Consider the following 21,331-nt stretch of genomic DNA (forward strand, 5'->3'; position numbering starts at 1 on the left):
TAACGTAAGCCTGAGTAGATTTCGCTGGCTTTTGCTCCTTTGTTCTGTGCGCCTCTTTCATAATCTTAGAGCAGCACTGGAAGCACCGGGTGCTCCCGGCACAAATGAGAAATGTATTGGCCTGGATGGGGAGGGGAAGGTGCCAGGGCTCTTTGTTGTGGGTGGGGGGAAGATGGGGAGGCCGCTGATCAGAGTGCTTTACAATCAGGACCGGGAACCAGGGCCGGCCACGTTTCTCAAGTTTTCAATAGGTTTGGGGGACAGAGGGTGTGGGGGTAGGAGGCTACCGGCCTGGCAGCCTTTGGTGGGCTGGGGGAGGGAGGGGATTGGCCCTCTAGTCTGTGGCAGCACTACTTAGCCAGATATCTTTTAAAGGTACCTGGTTAAGTAGGGTGTTATCTGGCCACACAAGACTGGATAACCCATCCGTATATACTCGCCTGGGTTAACTGGATAACTCAGTCCCTCCCCGGAATACCCCTAAAATGCCCCTTTTTATCCTTCTCACCTAAATTCTAGGGGAGAAGCTAGTTACCTGACTAAAATTTAGCTGGATAAGTCTAAATATAGCCGGGTAAGCTATTTAGTTGGATATCTATTACATTATCCAGCTAAATGGCTTTTGATTATCTACCCCTTAGAGTCTGACAACAAGCATTGATATTCAGACATGAAACTGCCTGATCTTGATGCTCATACCCAGAATCTTCCTATTCACGCAAACTGTACATGTGCCTCGCAAAAGAAAGCAAAGCCATCATGGGGGGGGGGGGGGGGGGTCATCTATTGAAGTCTTGCATCAGTTTTGTTCTAATGTAAAAAGTGCTGTAGATGTATCAATGAAAACATTCCCTTATTTTTAACTGGAAAAAACACTAATGTGTAACTGGGAAAAAAAGATTATGTGCATGAGCCCCGTTTTTTCAAAAGTGTTAACTGGATGAAATATTAAAATTCAGATTGTATCCCTTCTAACTTTAAAAAATGGTCATGTCCCATAAAGGCTGGAACTTAACCTTTGAACTAAGGATGCCTCATTCCCCAGGACAGGTTAATCCTGTTGGTGACATAAAGCTCCCTTGAACGCATGCAGTGGCATTGCTGCACATCTAATGGGCAATCATTAATGAACTGGGACCTTTTCCATTAGTTCCTGGTCAATTTTCAATCTACTACTACCCCTATTCATCATTTCTAAAGCACTGCTAGACAGGTGCAGCAGTATACAGATACATATAAAACACTGTCCCTGCTCCATGAAGCTTACATTTTAGTCAAGACAAACATACATGGCAAAGGTTTATATCAAGGAAGTGTATTCATTTTAGAGAAGTGGTTAGGAATTGAAAGCCCCAAAAAAGATGAGCTTTTTTCCATCCAAAGGCCCCCCTTCAATCCCACCCCATTCCTGGAGCCAAATATAGCAACAACAATCCCCAGCCACCCCCGCCAAAATATTGTCAAAATTATGCATGTGTGCATATCATGTATAAGTGCTTTTGTATAACATGCTTACTACAGCAAAATGTATTTATTTTGTAATTATGAACTTTATTATTTTTTCTTTGAAGGGTCCTCCTGGTGAAAGGGGAGAACCAGGAGCGACGGGTCCACCAGGTTTCCAGGTACTGTGTCTTCCACTGGTATTTCACATTGGCTCTCTGTTAATAAATGCATTGCTTATAAATGCTTTCTAATTGGGGTAGATTTTCAAAGGGGTACGCGCATAAGATATGCGTGTAACCCCCGAAAACCTACCCCTGCGCGCGCCGAGCCTATTTTGCATAGGCTCGGCGGGGCGCACAAGCCCCGGGACGCGCATATGTCCTGGGGTTTTCAAAAATGGGTGGGCCGGGGGCGTGGCGGTGGGCCGGGGGTGGGTTTGGGGGCATTCCCGAGGCCGGTGCACGCTCCGTTTTCGGAGCGGCCTTGAAGGGAACGGAGAAAGCCATCGGGGCTCCCCTCAGGCTTGGTGCACGCACAGTGCACATGTGTGCACCCCCTTGCATGCGCCGACCCTGGATTTTACAACATGCGCGCGGCAGCGCACGCATGTTATAAAATCTGGTGTACATTTGTGCCCGCCGGGTAGCGCGCACAAATGTACCCCACTCGCGTAATATTTAAAATCGGCCCCATTATGTTTTAAAATTTAGTGGGTCAACTAGAAATTAAAACAGCTTTTTATTTTTTTCCATTTTTGTAGGGTTTACCTGGGTCTTCTGGGAATCCTGGAGAAAATGGCAAGCCCGGTGAAGCTGTAAGTTATTGCTTTCTTTATTGCCACAATGTGATGTAAATCCTAGGGACTTTTTTTTATATGGGTCCCAGTTTAATTTTGCTTGCTGAACTGAATTGTACATGCGGCACTGATCATTCTAAAGTGCCGGTGGTTTGTAAGCTGGATGTATGCTAGGATCTGCTGGGTCTCCGTTAACAGGTGGATCATGGGATACTGTGGGGCTTTGCAGGCTTTTGGTGTGTTAGAGTATCTGGCATCATAAGGCACACCAAGCCATGGCTCCTGTTGTGAGACAGCTTAATCTCACTGAATTCAAACTGAATAGTAAGAAAAGAGTAGATACTAGGGTAGGGCAGGCTAGAAAAAGTTCTGACCTATTTTTAAGTAGATTCATATTAGGGGGGTCTAATTAGCTCTGGTTTTCTCTGGAAATCTGAGTGTTTTAGAATAAAAACCTTTTTTGCCACCACTCTATACCTTCTTCAGCTCGATCACACGTCCTGTCTCTCTTTCTATCTCCCTTACACCATTCTCCAACTTCACTCAATAAATGTATTCCTCTTCTTCTTCCTCTCCCAATGTCTCTTTTCCTCTTTGTATCTATCTCCGGTGTCTCTCTCCTTCTCCCCAGACCCAGCTGTCTCTCTCATCTTGCTGTCTCTTATAGGGGTGTGCATTCGTTTGCAACATATTGGCAATCCGCAACATATTTGTCATATTCATTGTATTCGTGGGAGTCACAAAACGTATGGCGAACCCCAACGAATACAATTTATCACTAACGAATAAACCCCCACCCTCCTGACCCCCTCAAGACTTGCCAAAATTCCCTGGTGGTCCAGCGGGGGTCCTGGAGCGATTTTCTGCACTCGGGCTGTCGGCTGCCGGTATTCAAAATGGCGCCGATAGCCCCTGTGATATAGTAAGGGCAAAGGCTATCGGCGCCATTTTGAATACTGGCAGCCGATGGCCCGATTGCAGGAGATCACTCCAGGACCCCCGCTGGACCACCAGGGACTTTTGGCAAGTCTTGGGGAGTTCAGGAGTCCCCTCCAAGTTCCCTCCCAGTCTGCTCCTTAATTGGAGCGGACTGGGAGGGAACAGGAAAAAATGCCAATCACGTCACTGTGCATAATTTGAACACTCCCCCGCCCCCTGTGAGCACATCTGGCACGAATGTACACGTGGCCATCAGATTTTATAACATGAGTGCGCAGATTTTATAAAACCGGTGTGTCCATGTGCGAGCGCTGGGAACTGCACACTCCTTTTAAAATCGACCCGTGTGTTGCTAAGTGCTTTTAATGCTTGCATTAAGCAATAGCACACTGTAAAATATTGTTCTCTATGTCTGCATAGCAAGCATATTTGTTAAGTGCTTATTACTAGTAAATAGAAAATATTTATGAAGAAATTTTGTATTTCATAAACAAAAATTGTCTAGGATATGTCTTAGAAAGACTTCTAACCCTGAATATGGAAAACATAAAATAAACAATCCACATAGGAATGTGTGAATTAAGCTAGCAACAAATAGTTATTAGTTATCAAATAGAATGTTCTATTTCTTACTTTCACTTTGATTGACAACATTTCTAAAACACTAATTCAGATCTGTACTAGGCAGAATTATTCTTATGAGTTCCTGAGTATCTTTTTTTCTTGAAAAGATCTATTTAGAATTCAGTCATGGTTTTAGTCCTTAAATGAAGACAACCTATTCTTTCACATTTATTGAACACTTCTTAGTTATTTTATCCGATTATCTTTGTGCAGATATTCAGCCCAAATAAGGTCAGACTGAACATCTGGTCTATCTAGACAAAGTTGTCTGGTTAACTTTAAGCCTTCTCTTTGACCAACCAGCATTAACTGGGTAACTTGGCTGACCAGTGCTAAATATCGGGCTGACCTGTCATGATTTAACTACACCTTAAGGAGGTGAGCCCATTAGACAAAATTTAGCTGTCAGCAGTAGGAAGGAATACAAGCAGCAAGGTTTGCCCAGCCACTTCCAAAGTTAGCAGGATAAAACCTTTGCATCTATTGGTCATACATCCAATGCCAAGACCTGGGCATATTCTCAGACCAGGGGAGAGAACGTGGCCGTTGTTCAGAGGAGGACCCAACTAACCAACTAGTAGAACTGTGAGTGGCTTTAGATGAAGTTCTTCTTTGGTCAGTGTGGATGCCAATTCCATTCGTGGCATGCTGCATTAGATGAGGGGAATGAGGGCTGTGAAAGAAAAAGTCAGAGATGAAATCTGAAAAATAAGTTGATATATGTAATTTCTGAGATTGCAGAAAATGGTTATATATTAAAAAAAATATAAGAAAATTACTTAAAACAGATATTGTTATTAATATTATTGCAATTTTATGTTGTGCTAACATATTTTTCATTACATATAGGGTCCTAAAGGTGAAAATGGTGGCCCTGGAAACCCAGGTCCAAGAGTAAGTATTAAAATGGAATATTTTTAGTATAACAAATATCTGTAACTGATTTGCATCATATTCCTCAGCATGCTTTAGATGAACAGTAGTGAGTCTGACTCACTATCATTCATTATTATACCAGGAATCGCCAACTCCTTGAATGCCATAAACAGGCCTGGTTTTCAGGATATCCACAATGAATATGCATGAGAAAGATTTGCATGCACTGCCTCCATTGTATGCAAATCTATTTCATCTATATTCATTGGGGTAGATTTTCAGACGAGCGCGAACAGCCTACTTTTGTTTGCGCTCCAGGCGCAAAACAAAAGTACGCTGGATTTTAGTAGATACGCGCGGAGCCGCGCGTATCCACTAAATCCTGGATTCGGCGCGCGCAAGGCTACGATTTCGTATAGCCTGCGCGCGCCGAGCCGCGCTGCCTCCCCCCCGTTCCCTCCAAGGCCGCTCCGAAATCGGAGCGGCCTTGGAGGGAACTTTCCTTTGCCCTCCCTCACCTTTCCCTCCCTTCCCCTACCTAACCCACCCCCCGGCCCTGTCTACACCCCCCCCTTACCTTTGTCGGGGGATTTACGCCTCCCGGAGGGAGACGTAAATCCCCGCGAGCACAGCGGGCCTGCCTGCGCGCCGGGCCGCGACCTGGGGGCGGGTACGGAGGGCGCGGGCCACGCCCCCGGGCCGTAGCCCCGCCCCGTACCCGCCCCCAAACGCTGCCGACACGCCCCCGGAACGCCGCGGCGACCGGGCCCGCCCCCCCCCCGACACGCCCCCGACACGCCCCCCTCCGAGAACCCCGGGACTTACGCGAGTCCCGGGGCTCTGCGCGCGCCGGGAGGGCCTATGTAAAATAGGCTTCCCGGCGCGCAGGGCCCTGCTCGCGTAAATCCGCCCGGTTTTGGGCGGATTTACGCGAGCAGGGCTCTGAAAATCCGCCCCATTGTGGATATCCTGAAAACCTGGCCTGTTTCTAGCTCTCAAAGATCGGAATTGACCACCCCTGTATTATAAACTTTCCCAGAAAGTAGTTGATTCTAAATAAGAATAACACATATGTACAACAACAACAACAACAACAAATAGACACCCAGTATTGTTTTGGCTTCATTAGGAGCCTATATTTAGAATTTTATAGTTTATCTATAAAATCTGTTTTTTCATGCACTCTTAGGCCTGGATTCATCATACTTCGCAGAATGATGAATCCAGCGAAAAAGGGGGTGGATGGGGGGGCGAAGGGGGGGCAGTCCTGCGAAAAGCCACAGCTGTTCACACACCACAGCGGTGCGATTTTGCCGGCCGCAGTGCAGCCGGCTGCAGCCTTTCGCACAAATAGCGCCACCGAAAAAGGTGGTGCTATTCGCTGCGCTACTGCCGGCGATAATGTCCCTCACATTATCACTGACAGCGATGCCGTGGCCAAATCCTCCCCCTCCCCACCCCGACTCCTCCCCTCCCCGCCCCCTCCCCTCCAGCTTATTTGCATCCTATCACACGCGAAAAGGCCCTTTTCGCGTGCGATAGGGGTTTGTCGCGTGCATTAGGGCCTTACTGCATGCGATAAACACTTAGAAAATAACCCCCTTAATTATAAATTCTGCTGTGTTTTAGGACCAATTTTCAAATGGTCCATATTGAGAGAAATGCAGCAGGGTCTTTCGTCCCACAGGTTTTGCCTCAATTCTCAAAATGAAAGTATATCCCCGACTTTCAATTTGAAACTTGCTATGGATACAGTGGGCATAAGGTCACTTCCCTCTGCCTTTTCTGCAGGTAGTATTTTTGCTGAAAAAGTCCATATGATGATTTGAAAATATCATCTATGTGCGTACTTTTCCTCTCCAACTTAAATGTGTCCTGGGAATGCCTCATTTCAATGTGGTTAAAGCATGGGCACATTGTAGAAAAACAAGCAGACTTCAAGCTGCATTAAAGGCAGATTAACACGGGTAAACACTTGAAAATTGACCTTTCCATTTCCAGTTATTTTGAAAGGCAGAATAAAGTTTCTAAACAAACTTAGGCTATTTTATTCTAAGAAATAAAACATTGGGCCGGATTTTCATACCTACGCACGGGCGTAGATTTCTGCACGCAACCCAGAGCGCACAAATCTACGCCCGATTATATAACATGCGCACGCAGTCGCGCACAGGTTATAAAATCCGGGGTTGGTGCGCGCAAGGGGGTGCACGCTAGTGCACCTTGCACGCACCAAGCCCTAGGGGAGCCCCGAAGGCTTTCCCCGTTCCTTCAGCCCCCACCTTCCCCTCCCTTCCCCTACCTAACCTGCCCCCCAGCCCAACCTAACCCCCCCCAACTTTTGTTCTATAAGTTGGGCCTGTCTTTGGGCAGGCATAGCTTGCGCGCACCAGCCGAGTGCTGGCGCGCGATCCTCTGGCCTAGCAGCCCTACAAAGGCCTCTGACTACACCCCCGGCCCACCCACACCACACCCACACTCCACCCACACCCCGCCATTTTTTTAAAGCCCCAGAACAAACGCGTGTCCCGGGGCTTTGTGCGCCTCACCGAGCCTATGCAAAATAGGCTCGGCGCTTGTAAATCCAGCTGAATTTACGCACGTAGGGCTTTTAAAATCTGCCCCATTGTTTTTAGGATGCATTACATTCTGGTAAACCAAGTTTAGGGATGGTTAGTCAAGATCAAATTTGGTTTTGGTTTTACTTGGAAATAAAATGTTTGTGATATAATGAACTTCAAAGACAAAAATACAATATGTTATGTTTAACAGTCATATTATTTGAAACTGAGCATGGAAATGAATTATAGCAATACTTTTACTATTAAGGAATATGTACTGATGACATTACAGATATACTATTGCAAACAGTGAAGAAGAATGGAAGAGAATGATAATATAGTAACAAGTAATATCATTTTGTTGTATTAACATTTATTTACCTATAATAGGGTGAAAATGGTTCTCCAGGAGAACGTGGAGGACAGGGCTCTCCAGGTACCCCAGGAACAAGAGGTGGTCCTGGTCCAGGTGGTCCAGAGGGTAGTAAGGTAACTAGCCTTATTTTTGTAATGTAATGTGTCAATTTGATTATCCTTGTTTACTTATATATATATTTATATACTGTCTGCATTTTTAGGGTCCTGCTGGGCCTCCTGGTCCTCCGGGTTCACTCGGTTCTCCTGGAATACAAGGAATGCCAGGTGAACCAGGAACTTTGGGACTTCCTGGCAAGAAAGGTGACAAGGTAGAAAATCTTTTAAATATGTTTTCTTTTGCTTTACTTGTTGAACATTTCTATTTCTGAAAATCATTTAAGCAAGTACCAGATGTTTAGATTTAGTACATAGGAGTTGAAATGATTTATGTTCCCTTGTGCTTTTGACTTCTCGGTCCAATGTGAATTTTTAGAATATCCCAATTATCAGTTCTTTAGCATTCTGTTGTGTTCATGATAACTAATTTCTGACATATCTGACAGGGAGATATTGGAAGCCAAGGAGCTGACGGTTTGCCTGGGAAAGATGGAGGGAGAGTAAGTGAAAAATTTAAGATGGCATGCAATAAAAACTTCAGCTAAATGCAATCCGCATACATAAAAATTCTACTGAATGTGTTTATAAAAGATATGTCCAATTCCTGAATCATGATGCATTTTTTTGTTGATGTATGCATAAATCATTTATAATAGCAACATGTTTTGTTATGACACTGCATTACAACTCAGATTAATTATATCAACTCAGATTAATACAATCTGAAGTCTTTGTTTCCCTTGAAATTTTGCAGCAAAGACAACAATGCTTGCACTGGAAAGGCACCCACAAATTGCTGTCACTTTTTCATTATGTAAAGTGTGGTTAGTAATTAATGGAAAATAACTAAGGGCCTGATTCATGAAGCTTTTATCCCATAGACACAAAATGGGAGAACAGGCTTAGTGAATGAGGCCCTAAAGTAGAAAAAGTAAACATTTTGGAATATAAATACCTTGGGCTAGAAATAATTACTTGTTTTATAGGCAAGCAACAATTATAATTGTATTCCTGACATATGATCACTGAAAGTATTTTTTTTCACTCAGGGTCCTGCAGGTCCTATTGGACCACCAGGTCCTGGTGGTCCATCTGGAGATAAGGTATGAGTGATATTATGAGAATTTTAAATTCCATATTTTTTCTTTAAAAAAACACATGAATCTTGCTAAGCAGAAATCCAAAATATATCCATTTAATTTTGATCAGGGTGAAGTTGGTCCAGCTGGAGGCCCAGGTCCTGTAGGAGCACGTGGTGGTCCGGTATGTTCTTTATATCTAATTGTAGAGATAACTTCCTTTCATTCATAACTTGGTAGACTGGATGAGTCACCTAATCTTTTTCCATCACAGTCTACTATATTAATATGTATTGATGTAAAACATAAGTTTGACTGATATCTGTGAAATAGTGTCCCACAACTTGTTACCATAAATTAGAGAAGATAGTTCTAATGAAAATGAGGGGGAAAAAAAGATAACATTCTGAGCAATATTTTATAAAATATCAATAATTATTTTACTACTTTAAGAAAATTTATTTTCTTATGTACAATTTGAATGTTCTTATCAGCTACTATATTCTAATAGTCTCGTTCATTTTGACTCATTAGTAAAAAAGCTAAAATAAGGCAATGAAATATTGAAGAAGTCCATATTTTTTTAAGAATATAAATATCTTCACTTATTTTTAAATATTTTTTATGTTTCAGTGCTATATTCCTATTTTCACACTTGATTACTGAAGAAACTAAAGACAGTTATTATAGAGTCCTTCAGTGGTAGTTGTAAATTATAACAGTTCCTGCAGCTTATCACCTCTATGTGTTTCTTATAGGGTGAACGAGGTGAGGTGGGTCCTCCTGGGCCTGCTGGTTTCCCTGGAGCCCCTGTAAGTATAAATCAAAAAAATATATATTTAATGTGTGTTTGTGTGGGGAGGAAGGTTTATCCAACTTTTCTTGGACAGCATTTAATATTTCTGTTTGAATGTCATAGAATACTTTGCCTGCCATATTAAAATGATGTTCCTTCTTCCTTTTCTTCCATGTTTAGTATTTTTATCTTGCTCTGTTCAGAATATTGATCAAAATTTTCAATGATATAACATAGGTAACATTGTTAATGGAAGAATAAGCAGTAGATGGCTAAGTCTTATGAATAATAATGTAATGCTAGCAATGCATACATCTAGTAAGTGCTGGGTACATCTATCATCACTACAGAAAGGATAAGTAGTAGTCATAATACCAAATCTTCTACTTAGATTCAGATCATAGACAACAATTTTGGTGTTCCCAATTATGAAGACGTTTGCCTGGTTTTCCTTAACATATATAAACCCAAATCAGAACAGTGGGTTTTCCTAGATCAAATCTCATGAGCCATTTTTTCAATACAGGGACAAAATGGGGAAGCTGGGACCAAAGGAGAGAAAGGTCCATCGGGAGAGAGAGGTGAACCTGGACTTGCAGGAGTTGCTGGTCCTCAAGGTGGCCCTGGATCAACAGTAAGTTTCTATTCTTAACTAATTTTTTATGATCTACTATTATTTAGATTAGCAGAGTGTCCCACACCATCTATTAAGGAGTCTTATGTACTAATCAGTGGGATTTCCCACGGGTTAAAAGCCTCATTCACATGAAATATTTTACGCATACAAATTAGTGTGTAGAAAACTTCAATACTAGCCTGAACTATGAGGCCAATGCACTAAATTGTAAATGTTTTCACAGGTGGGGCTAACATGCGTTTAAGTATTCAAAACACGCAAAATGCCAGCACTTTAGGCTTTTGTGCATTTTTAGGTGCAGAGGGTCTGTTTGTGAAAACATTTGCAAACTTGAACATTTACACATAGTAAACTTATGTGCATAGTGTACATATGCGCAAAGGTACCCTGCGCACGTATGAAAATAAAATGTGCATATTGCATGTATCCAGCTAAGTTATGACCTATCTAGCTAAGTTGCAGCTACTCAGCCAAATAAGTCTTAAAAGTGCTACTTATCCAGTTACATCAAATAGCAGATAAGCTTTAAATATTGCAACTTATCTAGATAAGTAGCTCCATTTGAGATTTACCCCAGTTCATCAAAATAGCAGAAATAGCACTTGTACTAAAAAATGGGTGTGGTTAGGTAAATTGTACACTTACTAGAGATGTGAATCATGAACCAGATCATCTTAACGATCAGATTCGGCTGGGGGGGGGGAAATCTGATCGTTAAGATATGTGAATTGGAATCGTTTCTGATTCCAATTCACATCGCTAATTTGTTTTTTAGGGAGGCCCGCGCCGCTAAAAAAAAAAACCCACCCGACCCTTTAAATCGACCCCACCCTCCCGACCCCCCCAAAACCTTTTAAAATTACCTGGTGGTCCAGGGGAGCCTTGGGGAGAGATCCAGGGGGGCCTCGGGGAGAGGAGAGATCCAGGGGGGCCTCGGGGAGAGATTTCCCGTTCCCAGGCATCAGCTGTTCTAAAAAAAAATGGCGCCGATGCCCCTTTGCCCTTACCATGTGACAGGGTATCCGTGCCATTGGCCGGCCCCTGTCACATGGTAGGAGCACTGGATGGCCGGCGCCATCTTTAAAGATGGCGCCGGCCATCTTTACTCATCAGCTGTAAATTGGATCCTTGCATTGAGGACTTGGATTGGAATGTGGATTTCTATTATCCAGGATTTATTTTCCCTATTTGAATTGTTATTGCTAATCCACTTCTTTTTTTTCTATATCAAGTTTATTCTTGAATATTGTATTTGAAAATACATAAATACATAAATAAAAAGCTTAAACAAAAATGGCATTTTTTTCATTCACTTTCCAGATCTCTTTTCACAGAGCTTTCAAATATTTGCATAAATGGATCAGATAATCCCATTATCAATTACATGTGATGTCATGGCAAGCATCTCATTTGCCAACCAAGCATATTTATTATCCTCATAATTCTACCTATAATATAAGTTGATTTCAATATAATATAGTACATTTCTCTTCATTTTCTAGGGTCCACCTGGTTCACAAGGTTCAAAAGGAGATCGTGGTAATCCAGGTCCTACTGTAAGTAATAATGCATTATCTATTTATTCTAGCAAGTTATTCTGTCACAGATGTGAGCCCTTGGGCATGGCATGTTGACACAACCTAGCAGGTGAAACCACCAACAGCTGGTGGACTTGCTCTTACTGGGACTGGAGCTGGAGCTTCATCTATACCAGCTCGGTTCCCAGATGTTGAGCTCTTGGGTTCCAGGGGCCATCAGGGCTTGGGTGAAAGTACCTTAAGGAACGGTCTGACAAAGTCAGGGTATAGGCCGGGATCAGGGCTGGCAGCAAGAATCAGGCCAAGGTCATGTCAGGCAGAAATCCAAGGAGAAGTTGGTGTCTGTAGCAGAGCTCAATTTCAGGCAGCAGGCAAGAGAGTGGTCAGGTCCATAGCAGAGGTGGTCAGATCCATAGCAGTGGTCTGTACCAGGTGGCAGGCAAGAAAATGGTCAGGTCCAAAGCAGAGGTCAGTACCAGGAGTCAGGCAGAGAGGATGGACAGAGCAAGACAAGGTGCTGGGATGAGACACAAATAGGACAACTAAGGCAGGGCAGGACAAGGCAACGAGGAGGCAAGACACAAGAACACAAGTAGCAACATATACTGCAAGGCAGAGGGACCTGTTGCTGAGGCGCAGACTGAAAGCACAGCTGGAGTTTAAGCCTGCGCTGACCTCTTGTGCCAGCGTCACTGCTGTTGTCCCAGCACAGGGTCCTTTCAGTTCAGGGCGCTCCATGCCTAGGGGCACTCAAGAAGTGATGAGGATGGCATCCATGCTGCATTGGCCATTCTGTGTCAGGGGTAAGTGCGGCTGATTGCAAGATCATGCAGCGGCCAGCCAAATGTTACACATTCATCAATCTGTCACTATTATTTTGGTAAATCAAAGAACAGGAACAGTATAATGGTAACAAATTGAACCCTGTATTCTAAAACTTGGTGATGCATATATGATTTAGCAACACAAGTTTAAGTGGAACATTTAGAACTATAGATAGATAGATAGATATAGATATGGATATATATAGATATATAAAGTAATATGATGCCAGATAAAGCCCACAGGGCCCATCTAATCTGTTTATTTTCCCTACTCATCCTACTTTTTGTCCAGCTCCATCTTTGATTCCCCAATACTAAGGAACCTACATGACTAACCAATGATTTCTTGAATTCAGATATAATCTTTGCTTCTACCATTCCTCTTATAAGTCTGTTCTATGAATCCATCCCCTTTCTTTTCTTATGTTAACCCTGAGTCTACCCCTCTTCAACCTCATATTCATCCCATATTTTAGAACTAGGTTTCTAGCAAACAAAAAACCTTATATGCATTATTTACATGTTTAAGGCCAAATTTTAAAAGCCCGGCACGAGCAAAAACCGAGGGATACGCGTGTGGCCGGGCCATGCGCGTGCCAAGCGCATTTTAAAAACGGCCCAGCCACGCGCGTATCTCCTAATATGCGCGGAAGTGTTGGGCTCAGTAAAAGGGATGGGCCGGCCAGGGGTCGGCCGGGACAGAGGCCATTAGACCCTGTCCCGGGGAAGCGTTCATCGGCAGCTGGCCGGCGTCTGGAACTTACTTCATCTTGTAAGATGAAATAAGTTCCAAAATAAAAAAGAAAAGGTGGGGTTTTAGGGGTCAGGGAGGAGAGGGGAAAAGGGAGGCAGAGTAGGTAAGGGTTAGAAAAGTTCCCTTCCAGTCCGCTCCTTAATTGGATCGAACTGGGAGGGAACTGGGGAAAGGCCATTCACATCACCACGGGTTTGTTTTTTTAAATCACCCCCCCCCCTCGCGCACACGAGTCGCATACTGTGTGCACATGCATGCGCCAATATAAAATCAGGCGTGCATGTGCGTGTGGTTATCGTATTTTATAACAGGTGCACGGCGATGCACGCCTGTTATAAAATCGGTGCACCCATGAGCGCTCTCACATGGACGTGCACATGCATCTTTTAAAATCTACCACTTAGGGAGTAATTTTGTAACAGTCTGCATAAAACAGACAGCAAAAAAGTGAATAAGTTACACTGATTTTCAAAGTGAACTTATTCAGTTAAGTTCACTTAAAATTATCCCACCAAAATTACCTGCACACAATTATACCTGCTATTATGTATGCAGACATTTTTTTAATGAAATTCTACATGTATACTTGAAAAATGAAAAAATGTGAGTGTAGGTGCAAACCTCTTCCCCAACCCCAAACCCAAGAATACTCCCAGTCAGTCTAACTAAAGTTATGCACATATAGGGCATATCCATATAGGTTTCCCCACATATTGGTTGGGGAATTTTACAACAGAAAGGCTTCTTCTCTATTTCCTTCTGAGCTGTGTCTCCAAAATTATACTGTAGCTCTAATGGAGGGTCTTGCCATATCACTTCTTCCTATGCAATCACTTAGCTTGCTTGTGATCTTGCTACATCCTGCCTTGAGATCATCAGGACTGACAACCAGTTCATGGTTATTGCTTATGAAAACATTGAGCATATCTGGCTCCTGGACTCATTTCTGTAGCACTCTATTAGTCACCCATCTATCCTCAGAATGTTTACCATTATGCTTTGCTGGCTATCAATCCACCACTTAATAACCCTGCAACTACCTAAGGGGCCGATGCAATAAATATGCGCAGAAAGCGGGCGCTGAACAGTCAGCACCCGCTTTCTTAATGCGCCCGCAGGCGCCATGCAATATTTAAATTAGGGGGTCGCATTACCAAGGACCCGATCGGCATGGGCAGTCCGCAGGTTTTCCTAAATGCCACCCAGCCGCACAGCCAGGGGGTTCAGGAAACGGACGCTTGTCAGTTGAGCGTCCGTTTCCTGCACCCAACTGCCAGGTTTTTTGGGGTTTTTTTAAACTTTTTTTAAACTTTTTTATAACTTTATTTAATTTTGTTTTTTTTCCTACTTAATATCACAATGATATTAAGTAGGAGGCAGTTTTTCCTCTTTTCTGTACTGGTTTAAGGAGTGCTTAGCTATTAATGCCTGTCCTATACGCACATTTTTTTTTTTTGCATCGGGAGTGAATACCTAATAGCCTCATTCACATGCATTTGCATGTGATGAGCGCTTTTAGATTCACTCTGCGTTGGACGGCGCTAATCCCCTTTTTGCATAAGGAGATTAATTAGCGCCTATACAACCCACGTCCAACTGCGGGTTATACAGTGCGTTTGGCTGAGCACACTGTATTGCATCAGCCTCTAAGGATGCAGTCCCATGCTGCCAATTTTCTTTATAGGGCTTAGTGTAATATCCTTTTATGAACATACTGTTAAGTGTATTACCATTATTTATTTAAGTAGTTTTAAATAAATAATGAGCACACTGTATTGCATCAGCCTCTAAGGATGCAGTCCCATGCTGCCCTATAAAGAAAATTGGCAGCATGGGACTGCATCCTTAGAGGCAGTCCCATTATTTTAAAGTCATACAAGTAGATATTCAACAGCACTTAGCCAGATAAGTTTTGTCTTATCTGGCTAAGTGGCAGCGGCTGAAAATCTGGACAGGCTGTAGACTTATGCGGCTAACTTTTAGATAGCCAGGCATTTTCAGCGGCATAGCCATGCTGCTGAATATCCTGGCTCAGTCACATAGTGGCTGAAAATATTCTATAGCCCGTCCAGATTTTCAGCCGCTGCCACTTAGCCAGATAAGACAAAACTTATCTAGCTAAGTACTGTTGAATATCTACTTGTATGTCTTTAAAATAATGCTTAAATTAGGAATTCTGTAATTATTGCTCCTGTTGTTAGAATAAAATAAGGGTTTTTATTTCTTTGGCCCTTTTGTCTCTTAAAAATTACCTCAGATATAGGATGCGTACATAATTGGAAGTTTTATCCAAATTAAATTTCAAATTTTGGGAAGTGAAATAAATGTAGAATTATACAGGTGAATTTTAAAAGCCTGGCGCGCACAAATCCCGGGAGATATGCAGATGGCTGGGCCGTGCATGCGCCAAGCGCATTTTGAAAACGGCCCGGCCACGTGCATCTCTCCCAGAATGCGTGGAAGTGCCGGGCTCTGTGAAAAGGGCGGGTCGGGGTAGGGGTGGGGTAGGACATTAGGAGGAGGTAAGTTGAAAAAGAAAAAAAGAGGTTTAGGGGTCGGACAGGAGAGGGGGAAAGCAAGGAAGGATAGATAGGGGCATAGGGACCTGGGGTAGGCCTGATCGCATCGCCATGCGTTCTTTTAGAAAATTCCCGCCCCCCCCTCTTGCGCATGCAAGTCGCGATCCACTCGCACATGTGTGTGCAGGTATCATATTTTATAATCTACATGCGGGTATCGGATTTTATAACATACGTGCCGGGAGCCGCAAGCACATGGACGTGCGCGCGCATCTTTTAAAATCTACTCCACAATGAGTATTTCTATTTTTTTTTTTATTTAAGTATAGTGTTGTGGCTTAATTCACGAATGAACCCCACAGAAAGTCAATGAAATTAAGACTTGAATCAATTTAGGTGAATCCGAGTAATTTGCATTTCTACTCTCCAAATGTGCCTGGTTTTGATATTCTTGGTCCAAATCTGATTTGCAGATTTCCATTTGCATTCAAAGTATCTGAAGACCTGCACTATTTTTAAATAAAGTGAAACTGCAGATATTCTCTGAAATCGGAACCCAATTCAACTAAATATGGGTTTCTCAAAGAAAAAGAATCAATCAGTTTCAAACTAGATTGAAATTGGCTCTGACGGAGTAGAAGCAAAAATGTGAAGATTCAAATCTCGGTTTAAACCATATCCAAGAAGCTTTGCCCATGTCTAGCCCGGATATTATACATGTGAATTCTCTGATATGACTGATGAACGGCACGCAGAGATTCTGTACTGTGATTCCCTCTATCAATCTCATTTCATGGGTTTCTACAGCATCGGATAAATAGTGTCCTTCACATCTCGATTCCTTCACTTTTATTTAAGATAATTTATACTGTAATGTGTGCATTTAAACTATACTATTTAAAAAAAATAATTTTGGATATTTTGCTACAAGAAAAATGGAAATTGTTGAGGCTGTAATTTATTTGTATTTATTTATTTGATATTTATTCTGCTTTTCAACACATTTTATGTTAACTGTTCAAAATATTGTTACATCATAGGGAGCATCTGGATTCCCTGGTGCTCGTGGTCTGCCTGGCCCACCTGGGTCTAATGTAAGTTTATTTATCATTTTAAACCTACTGACATTGCATCAACTATTTCCTATACAAAAGTGTAAAGAGCAGTAACTTAAGTTATTTCATTTTTGTCTGAATTTCATGGCATTCTACCACGTAATCAAAACTTTAAATGGAACATAAAATATTGCAATCAGTAATATATGTTTGGCCATAAATAGCCTATTAACCATGATTCTTTGCTCTTTTTTTGTCTTTATTTTAATTTCCTATAGGGTAATGCAGGTCCACCTGGTCCTTCAGGAGGTCCAGGCAAGGATGGTGCCCCTGGTCCAGCTGGTAATTCCGGTGCCCCAGGTGGCCCTGGAGGCATTGGTCCAAAGGGTGAACCAGGTCTGCAAGGTCCTAGCGGTCAACCTGGTCAACGAGGAGAAGTGGTTAGTAGAAGACAACATTTTTAAACCATAAACAAGGAAACATAGGATGATTTTCCTTATACTACATGTTTTGATTTTGCCATCACTTTTCTTGAACTTGATTTTCTTTTTGGGCCATCAGATTTTTGTGCTTCATTAGGCTTCAAACTCCAATTAGACCCAGACTCCAGCAGGACTATGATGCCATAGGCCTTCTTGTGTAACTACCCAGGGTTTTTTTTTTAATGTTTTTAACCATCATCTTGTCCAGCGAGTCTTCAGTAAGGGACCACAGAACATAGCTTCCTCCAGAGCCCACTAAATTTGTACCTGTTTTTAGTGGCCTTCCACAGAGGCACAGGTTGACTTCTCAAGTTAATGCATCAAAACATTTATTGCTGCCTTGTGGCTTAAAAACAATTTTAATTGCATGCTAATTATTTAAATAAAGGGACAGTGTTCTTCTAAGGTCATATTCACCTACTCATAAATATGCATTAACCTTTTCATGGCTGTGTAGTTGTTGGAAAATTAAGTACATTGGAGGTAGGGAAGGGGGCGCATGTGAGTGTGTGTGAGAGAGAGAAAGACAGAAAAACAGTAGCATGCATTACACGATTAGCATGCTAGCATAAAAATACAGCTGTACAACATAATAGCACTGGACAAACCTGAGACCTGCACCAAAGTGACATCCCTTTGGTGCCAGAGTCAGGGCCATATGCCGTTTTTAAAGATCTGGGTGAGGTGGAAGAACACTGGGCTTGCTCTTGCCTTTGGTACCTTTTTTAATTCTGGACTCGTGGTAAGGGAGTAAGTGGGGGCCAGGGATAGAGATCCGGGTGGATGAGAGGGGTCTGGAGAGGCCTTGGCTGGGACCATAGAGGCCCAGCTGGGGAGGCCAAGGATCTGGGCTAGATTTTTAATAGGTGGGAGGGGGGTTAGTAGGGGCCCAGGGAAGTCCCGAGTAATCTATGGCCCAAGGGATGTTGTAGGTGTGGGCGGGGGATTGGAGTGCCTCAGGAAGGCCTGGTTTGGTTGGCTTTTTTTTTTTGGGAGGGGGGGAGGTTGTTGGGGTTTTTTTTATTAAATTTAATATTTTTCTGGTTCAGGAAATGAACTAAACAGGAAATTGAAAAATGAAAAAAAATAAAAACCCCAGAATAAAAAAATGAACCAAAACAAAATTTTGGGGCTACACATCCCTAATAGACACCAAATGCAATAAGAGCCTTAGAGAATCAGGTCTGAAGCAAGGTTATATAAATATTGAGAAGTCAATTTCCTAAAGGCAATAAGCTGTGTAAATTACTACTTACCCAGGCAAAAGAGCTTGTTGAAAATGTCCCAACCTGTGTGCTCTTAAAAGTATGTTTATTGTTCCTCAATGTGTGCACATTTATCTGCATTTTTGTGGAAACGCTCTCTGGATTTGGTTAGGCCGGGGGTGGCAATAACATGGGTGATATTGCATTTTCCAAATTTCGCACTTTGATTTTACTGGGAAATGCTCCACAGAAAATGCATGCATTTTTTCCCCTTGGGCAATTTTCAAAGGAAAAGCATGCTTATGCTTTCTCTTTGAAAACTAGTGCAAGATCCATGGGCAAAAGTATCTGTACCGCCTGCACAGTTTGGGAAAAGATCTCGCTGTAGCCTGTTAAATATTTTCTAAATATTATCTGCTTTATTAACAGGGTGCTCCAGGACCCTCAGGTATTTCAGGCCCAACTGGCTCACGTGGTAATGTGGGACTGCCAGGTATGCAAGGAAGGCCGGGTGCTCCTGGTCTTTCAGGTGGAAAGGTAGGTATTTGGCGGTTTGTTTCAAGCAGCTTATTTAGCAATGTGACACTATGAAGTCAATATTCTAAAGAGATAGGCTTCTAACTTTAAGATTTAGACGCCTGTAATTCTGAGTTTAAAATATTCATGGGTTTAATTCCTAAATGTAAGTGCCTTAAACTCATAAGGCACCTAACACATGGGAGGAACAGGGCGGGGTAATGAATTTAGTTGCTGATGTTTAGCACTGAGCCTCTAAATAAGTCACCTTAATTTAGGTCACCCTAAAACGCATACTAACTTTAGGTGCCTCAAGCTAATGTCCCTAAAGTCACACTTAGGAACCTATATTCAATCATTTAAGATGCCCTAATAAGAGCCTTAAATTAGAAAATCAGGCTGTAGTTGAAAATTGCATTAACCTTTTTTGTAAGATACTAAAAATAAATCATATTATGTTTAACTGATTGGATTTTTGTAAATCATTATTAAGGCAATTTTCAGCAGCATCTAGCCACATCAATAATGAAGAGCATGGCTTGATAGTATGTTTCAAAAATTGTCCACCCTCAATGCGGCCAAAAAAATGCATGTTGCCTCACACGCTCTTAGCTCTGCTGGAAAGGGGCTGGACAGAGACATGAAAGTAAGCATGGGGAGTTTACTTTGAACCCCCTGTTGATGTTTCTCCATGTGGACTTTGCACCTGCAGGAAAGCAGATGCACAGTACATGAGTATTTTCGGACTAGTGGACCTCGCCAGCCCATATTTTCAAAAGGAAACTCCATGAAGAGTTTCCCTTTGAATATAAGCCTGCAGGTCCATGGGTACTTTGTAATCACCCCAGTCACTTTCAAAATTGCACCCTGCGTGCAAGAAAAATGAATATCAGCAAGACATAAATTTAGCAGCATTATTATGCTTTTATTCAAAGATAAAAAATGATTTTGTTACATTAAGCTATGGCTAATATACAGATTAAATATGTTGTTTGTACTGGACCCATTTTTTAGAAAAATCTTTTTTGTTTTAAGAAGACAAATTCAACAAACTGAAACAGAATTAAACCAGAATTATACCAGAATTATAGCAAATCATTATACAATAGCAAAACAAACTGGATGAATGCTGCACTACACTTCCAGGTCCCACAAAGGAACCTACGCTCCTCAAACACTAGACTTCTCCCAATCCACTCTCCAAAACTAGTCCACCTCAACTCAACCAGGGAGCGTGCTTTCTCACTAGCCGGACCCCCCACCCCACCCCCATGGAACAACCTCCCCATAGACCTTAGAATCAAACTTTCATCACAAACTTAAAAAAAAACAAAAAATATGGCTCTTTCAAAAAGCCTTTTCAACACCTTGAGCACAACCATACATAAACCCCCCATCACCCATTCCTCCCTGTACCCCACCAGAGATCCTCCAATGAACCATGTACATAATCAAGATGCCACCATTCCACAAACTAAACATATATTACATAAAATTGTCTATAAACCTAAAGTTCCTAATACTCTTCCTTAAGTTAAATTATACAAAAAACCGTATTTAATTCAGAATGTCAAGTTATCTATACAGAACTGTTAATACAGAATGTTAAGTTATTTATACAGAACTGTTATTACAGAAAAGTTATTTTCTACAGAATTGTTCATCTTAACAAGCAAGCATACCCTAAAGTTAATCTTTCAAGTTCATGTTATTTTCCCCTTTCTACGTTTATCCCATTTATATACTACCTTATTACAATGTAAACAACTTTACTTGTTCCCTGTAAACTGATGCGATATCCTGTATCAAATATCGGTATATAAAAATAAATAAATAAATACCAATAATCTCAGATAGGTACACAGGTTACAGTACTGAAAAAAAAAATCTTCAGTCTCTATAGAATTACATGTCTTCATCAGGTTATCACGTCCCCCTCAGTCTCAACTATCCCAACTGCAGATTCCTTGTCTTGTAGAATTTGCAGTCTGATAGATAATTCTCTTTTGTTATTGTACAGGACCCATTTTTAAATAAAGAGTAAGAGAAAAGTAGGAGAAATATCTTTTACATTGCTTTCTATACCTTTGGACTCCTCCAATCACTGTAGTCAATATTTATAAAGGAAAAACAATTATAATATAGTTTAAAAATGTCTTCTATTCAATAGCATTGACTTGATAGGGTCATTGAGAAGACCATCATTTGTC

At 41.9% G+C, this 21,331-nt stretch overlaps 1 protein-coding gene across 1 annotated transcript in view; it reads left to right on the plus strand.

Annotated features, from left to right (window-relative positions):
- The window catches only part of COL3A1 (collagen type III alpha 1 chain), a 175,016-nt gene that overhangs the window by 131,540 nt on the left and 22,145 nt on the right, over positions 1 to 21,331 (plus strand). Inside the window, exons 27-40 of the mRNA XM_029605981.1 lie at positions 1,572 to 1,625; positions 2,207 to 2,260; positions 4,655 to 4,699; positions 7,633 to 7,731; positions 7,821 to 7,928; positions 8,163 to 8,216; positions 8,766 to 8,819; positions 8,926 to 8,979; positions 9,554 to 9,607; positions 10,118 to 10,225; positions 11,731 to 11,784; positions 16,904 to 16,957; positions 17,197 to 17,358; positions 19,035 to 19,142. Of these exons, the coding sequence (XP_029461841.1) occupies positions 1,572 to 1,625; positions 2,207 to 2,260; positions 4,655 to 4,699; positions 7,633 to 7,731; positions 7,821 to 7,928; positions 8,163 to 8,216; positions 8,766 to 8,819; positions 8,926 to 8,979; positions 9,554 to 9,607; positions 10,118 to 10,225; positions 11,731 to 11,784; positions 16,904 to 16,957; positions 17,197 to 17,358; positions 19,035 to 19,142 (1,062 nt within the window). The remainder of the gene's footprint in view (positions 1 to 1,571; positions 1,626 to 2,206; positions 2,261 to 4,654; positions 4,700 to 7,632; positions 7,732 to 7,820; positions 7,929 to 8,162; positions 8,217 to 8,765; positions 8,820 to 8,925; positions 8,980 to 9,553; positions 9,608 to 10,117; positions 10,226 to 11,730; positions 11,785 to 16,903; positions 16,958 to 17,196; positions 17,359 to 19,034; positions 19,143 to 21,331) is intronic.

This window comes from Rhinatrema bivittatum, chromosome 6 (assembly GCF_901001135.1).
Source record: "Rhinatrema bivittatum chromosome 6, aRhiBiv1.1, whole genome shotgun sequence".
NCBI lineage: Eukaryota > Metazoa > Chordata > Amphibia > Gymnophiona > Rhinatrematidae > Rhinatrema > Rhinatrema bivittatum.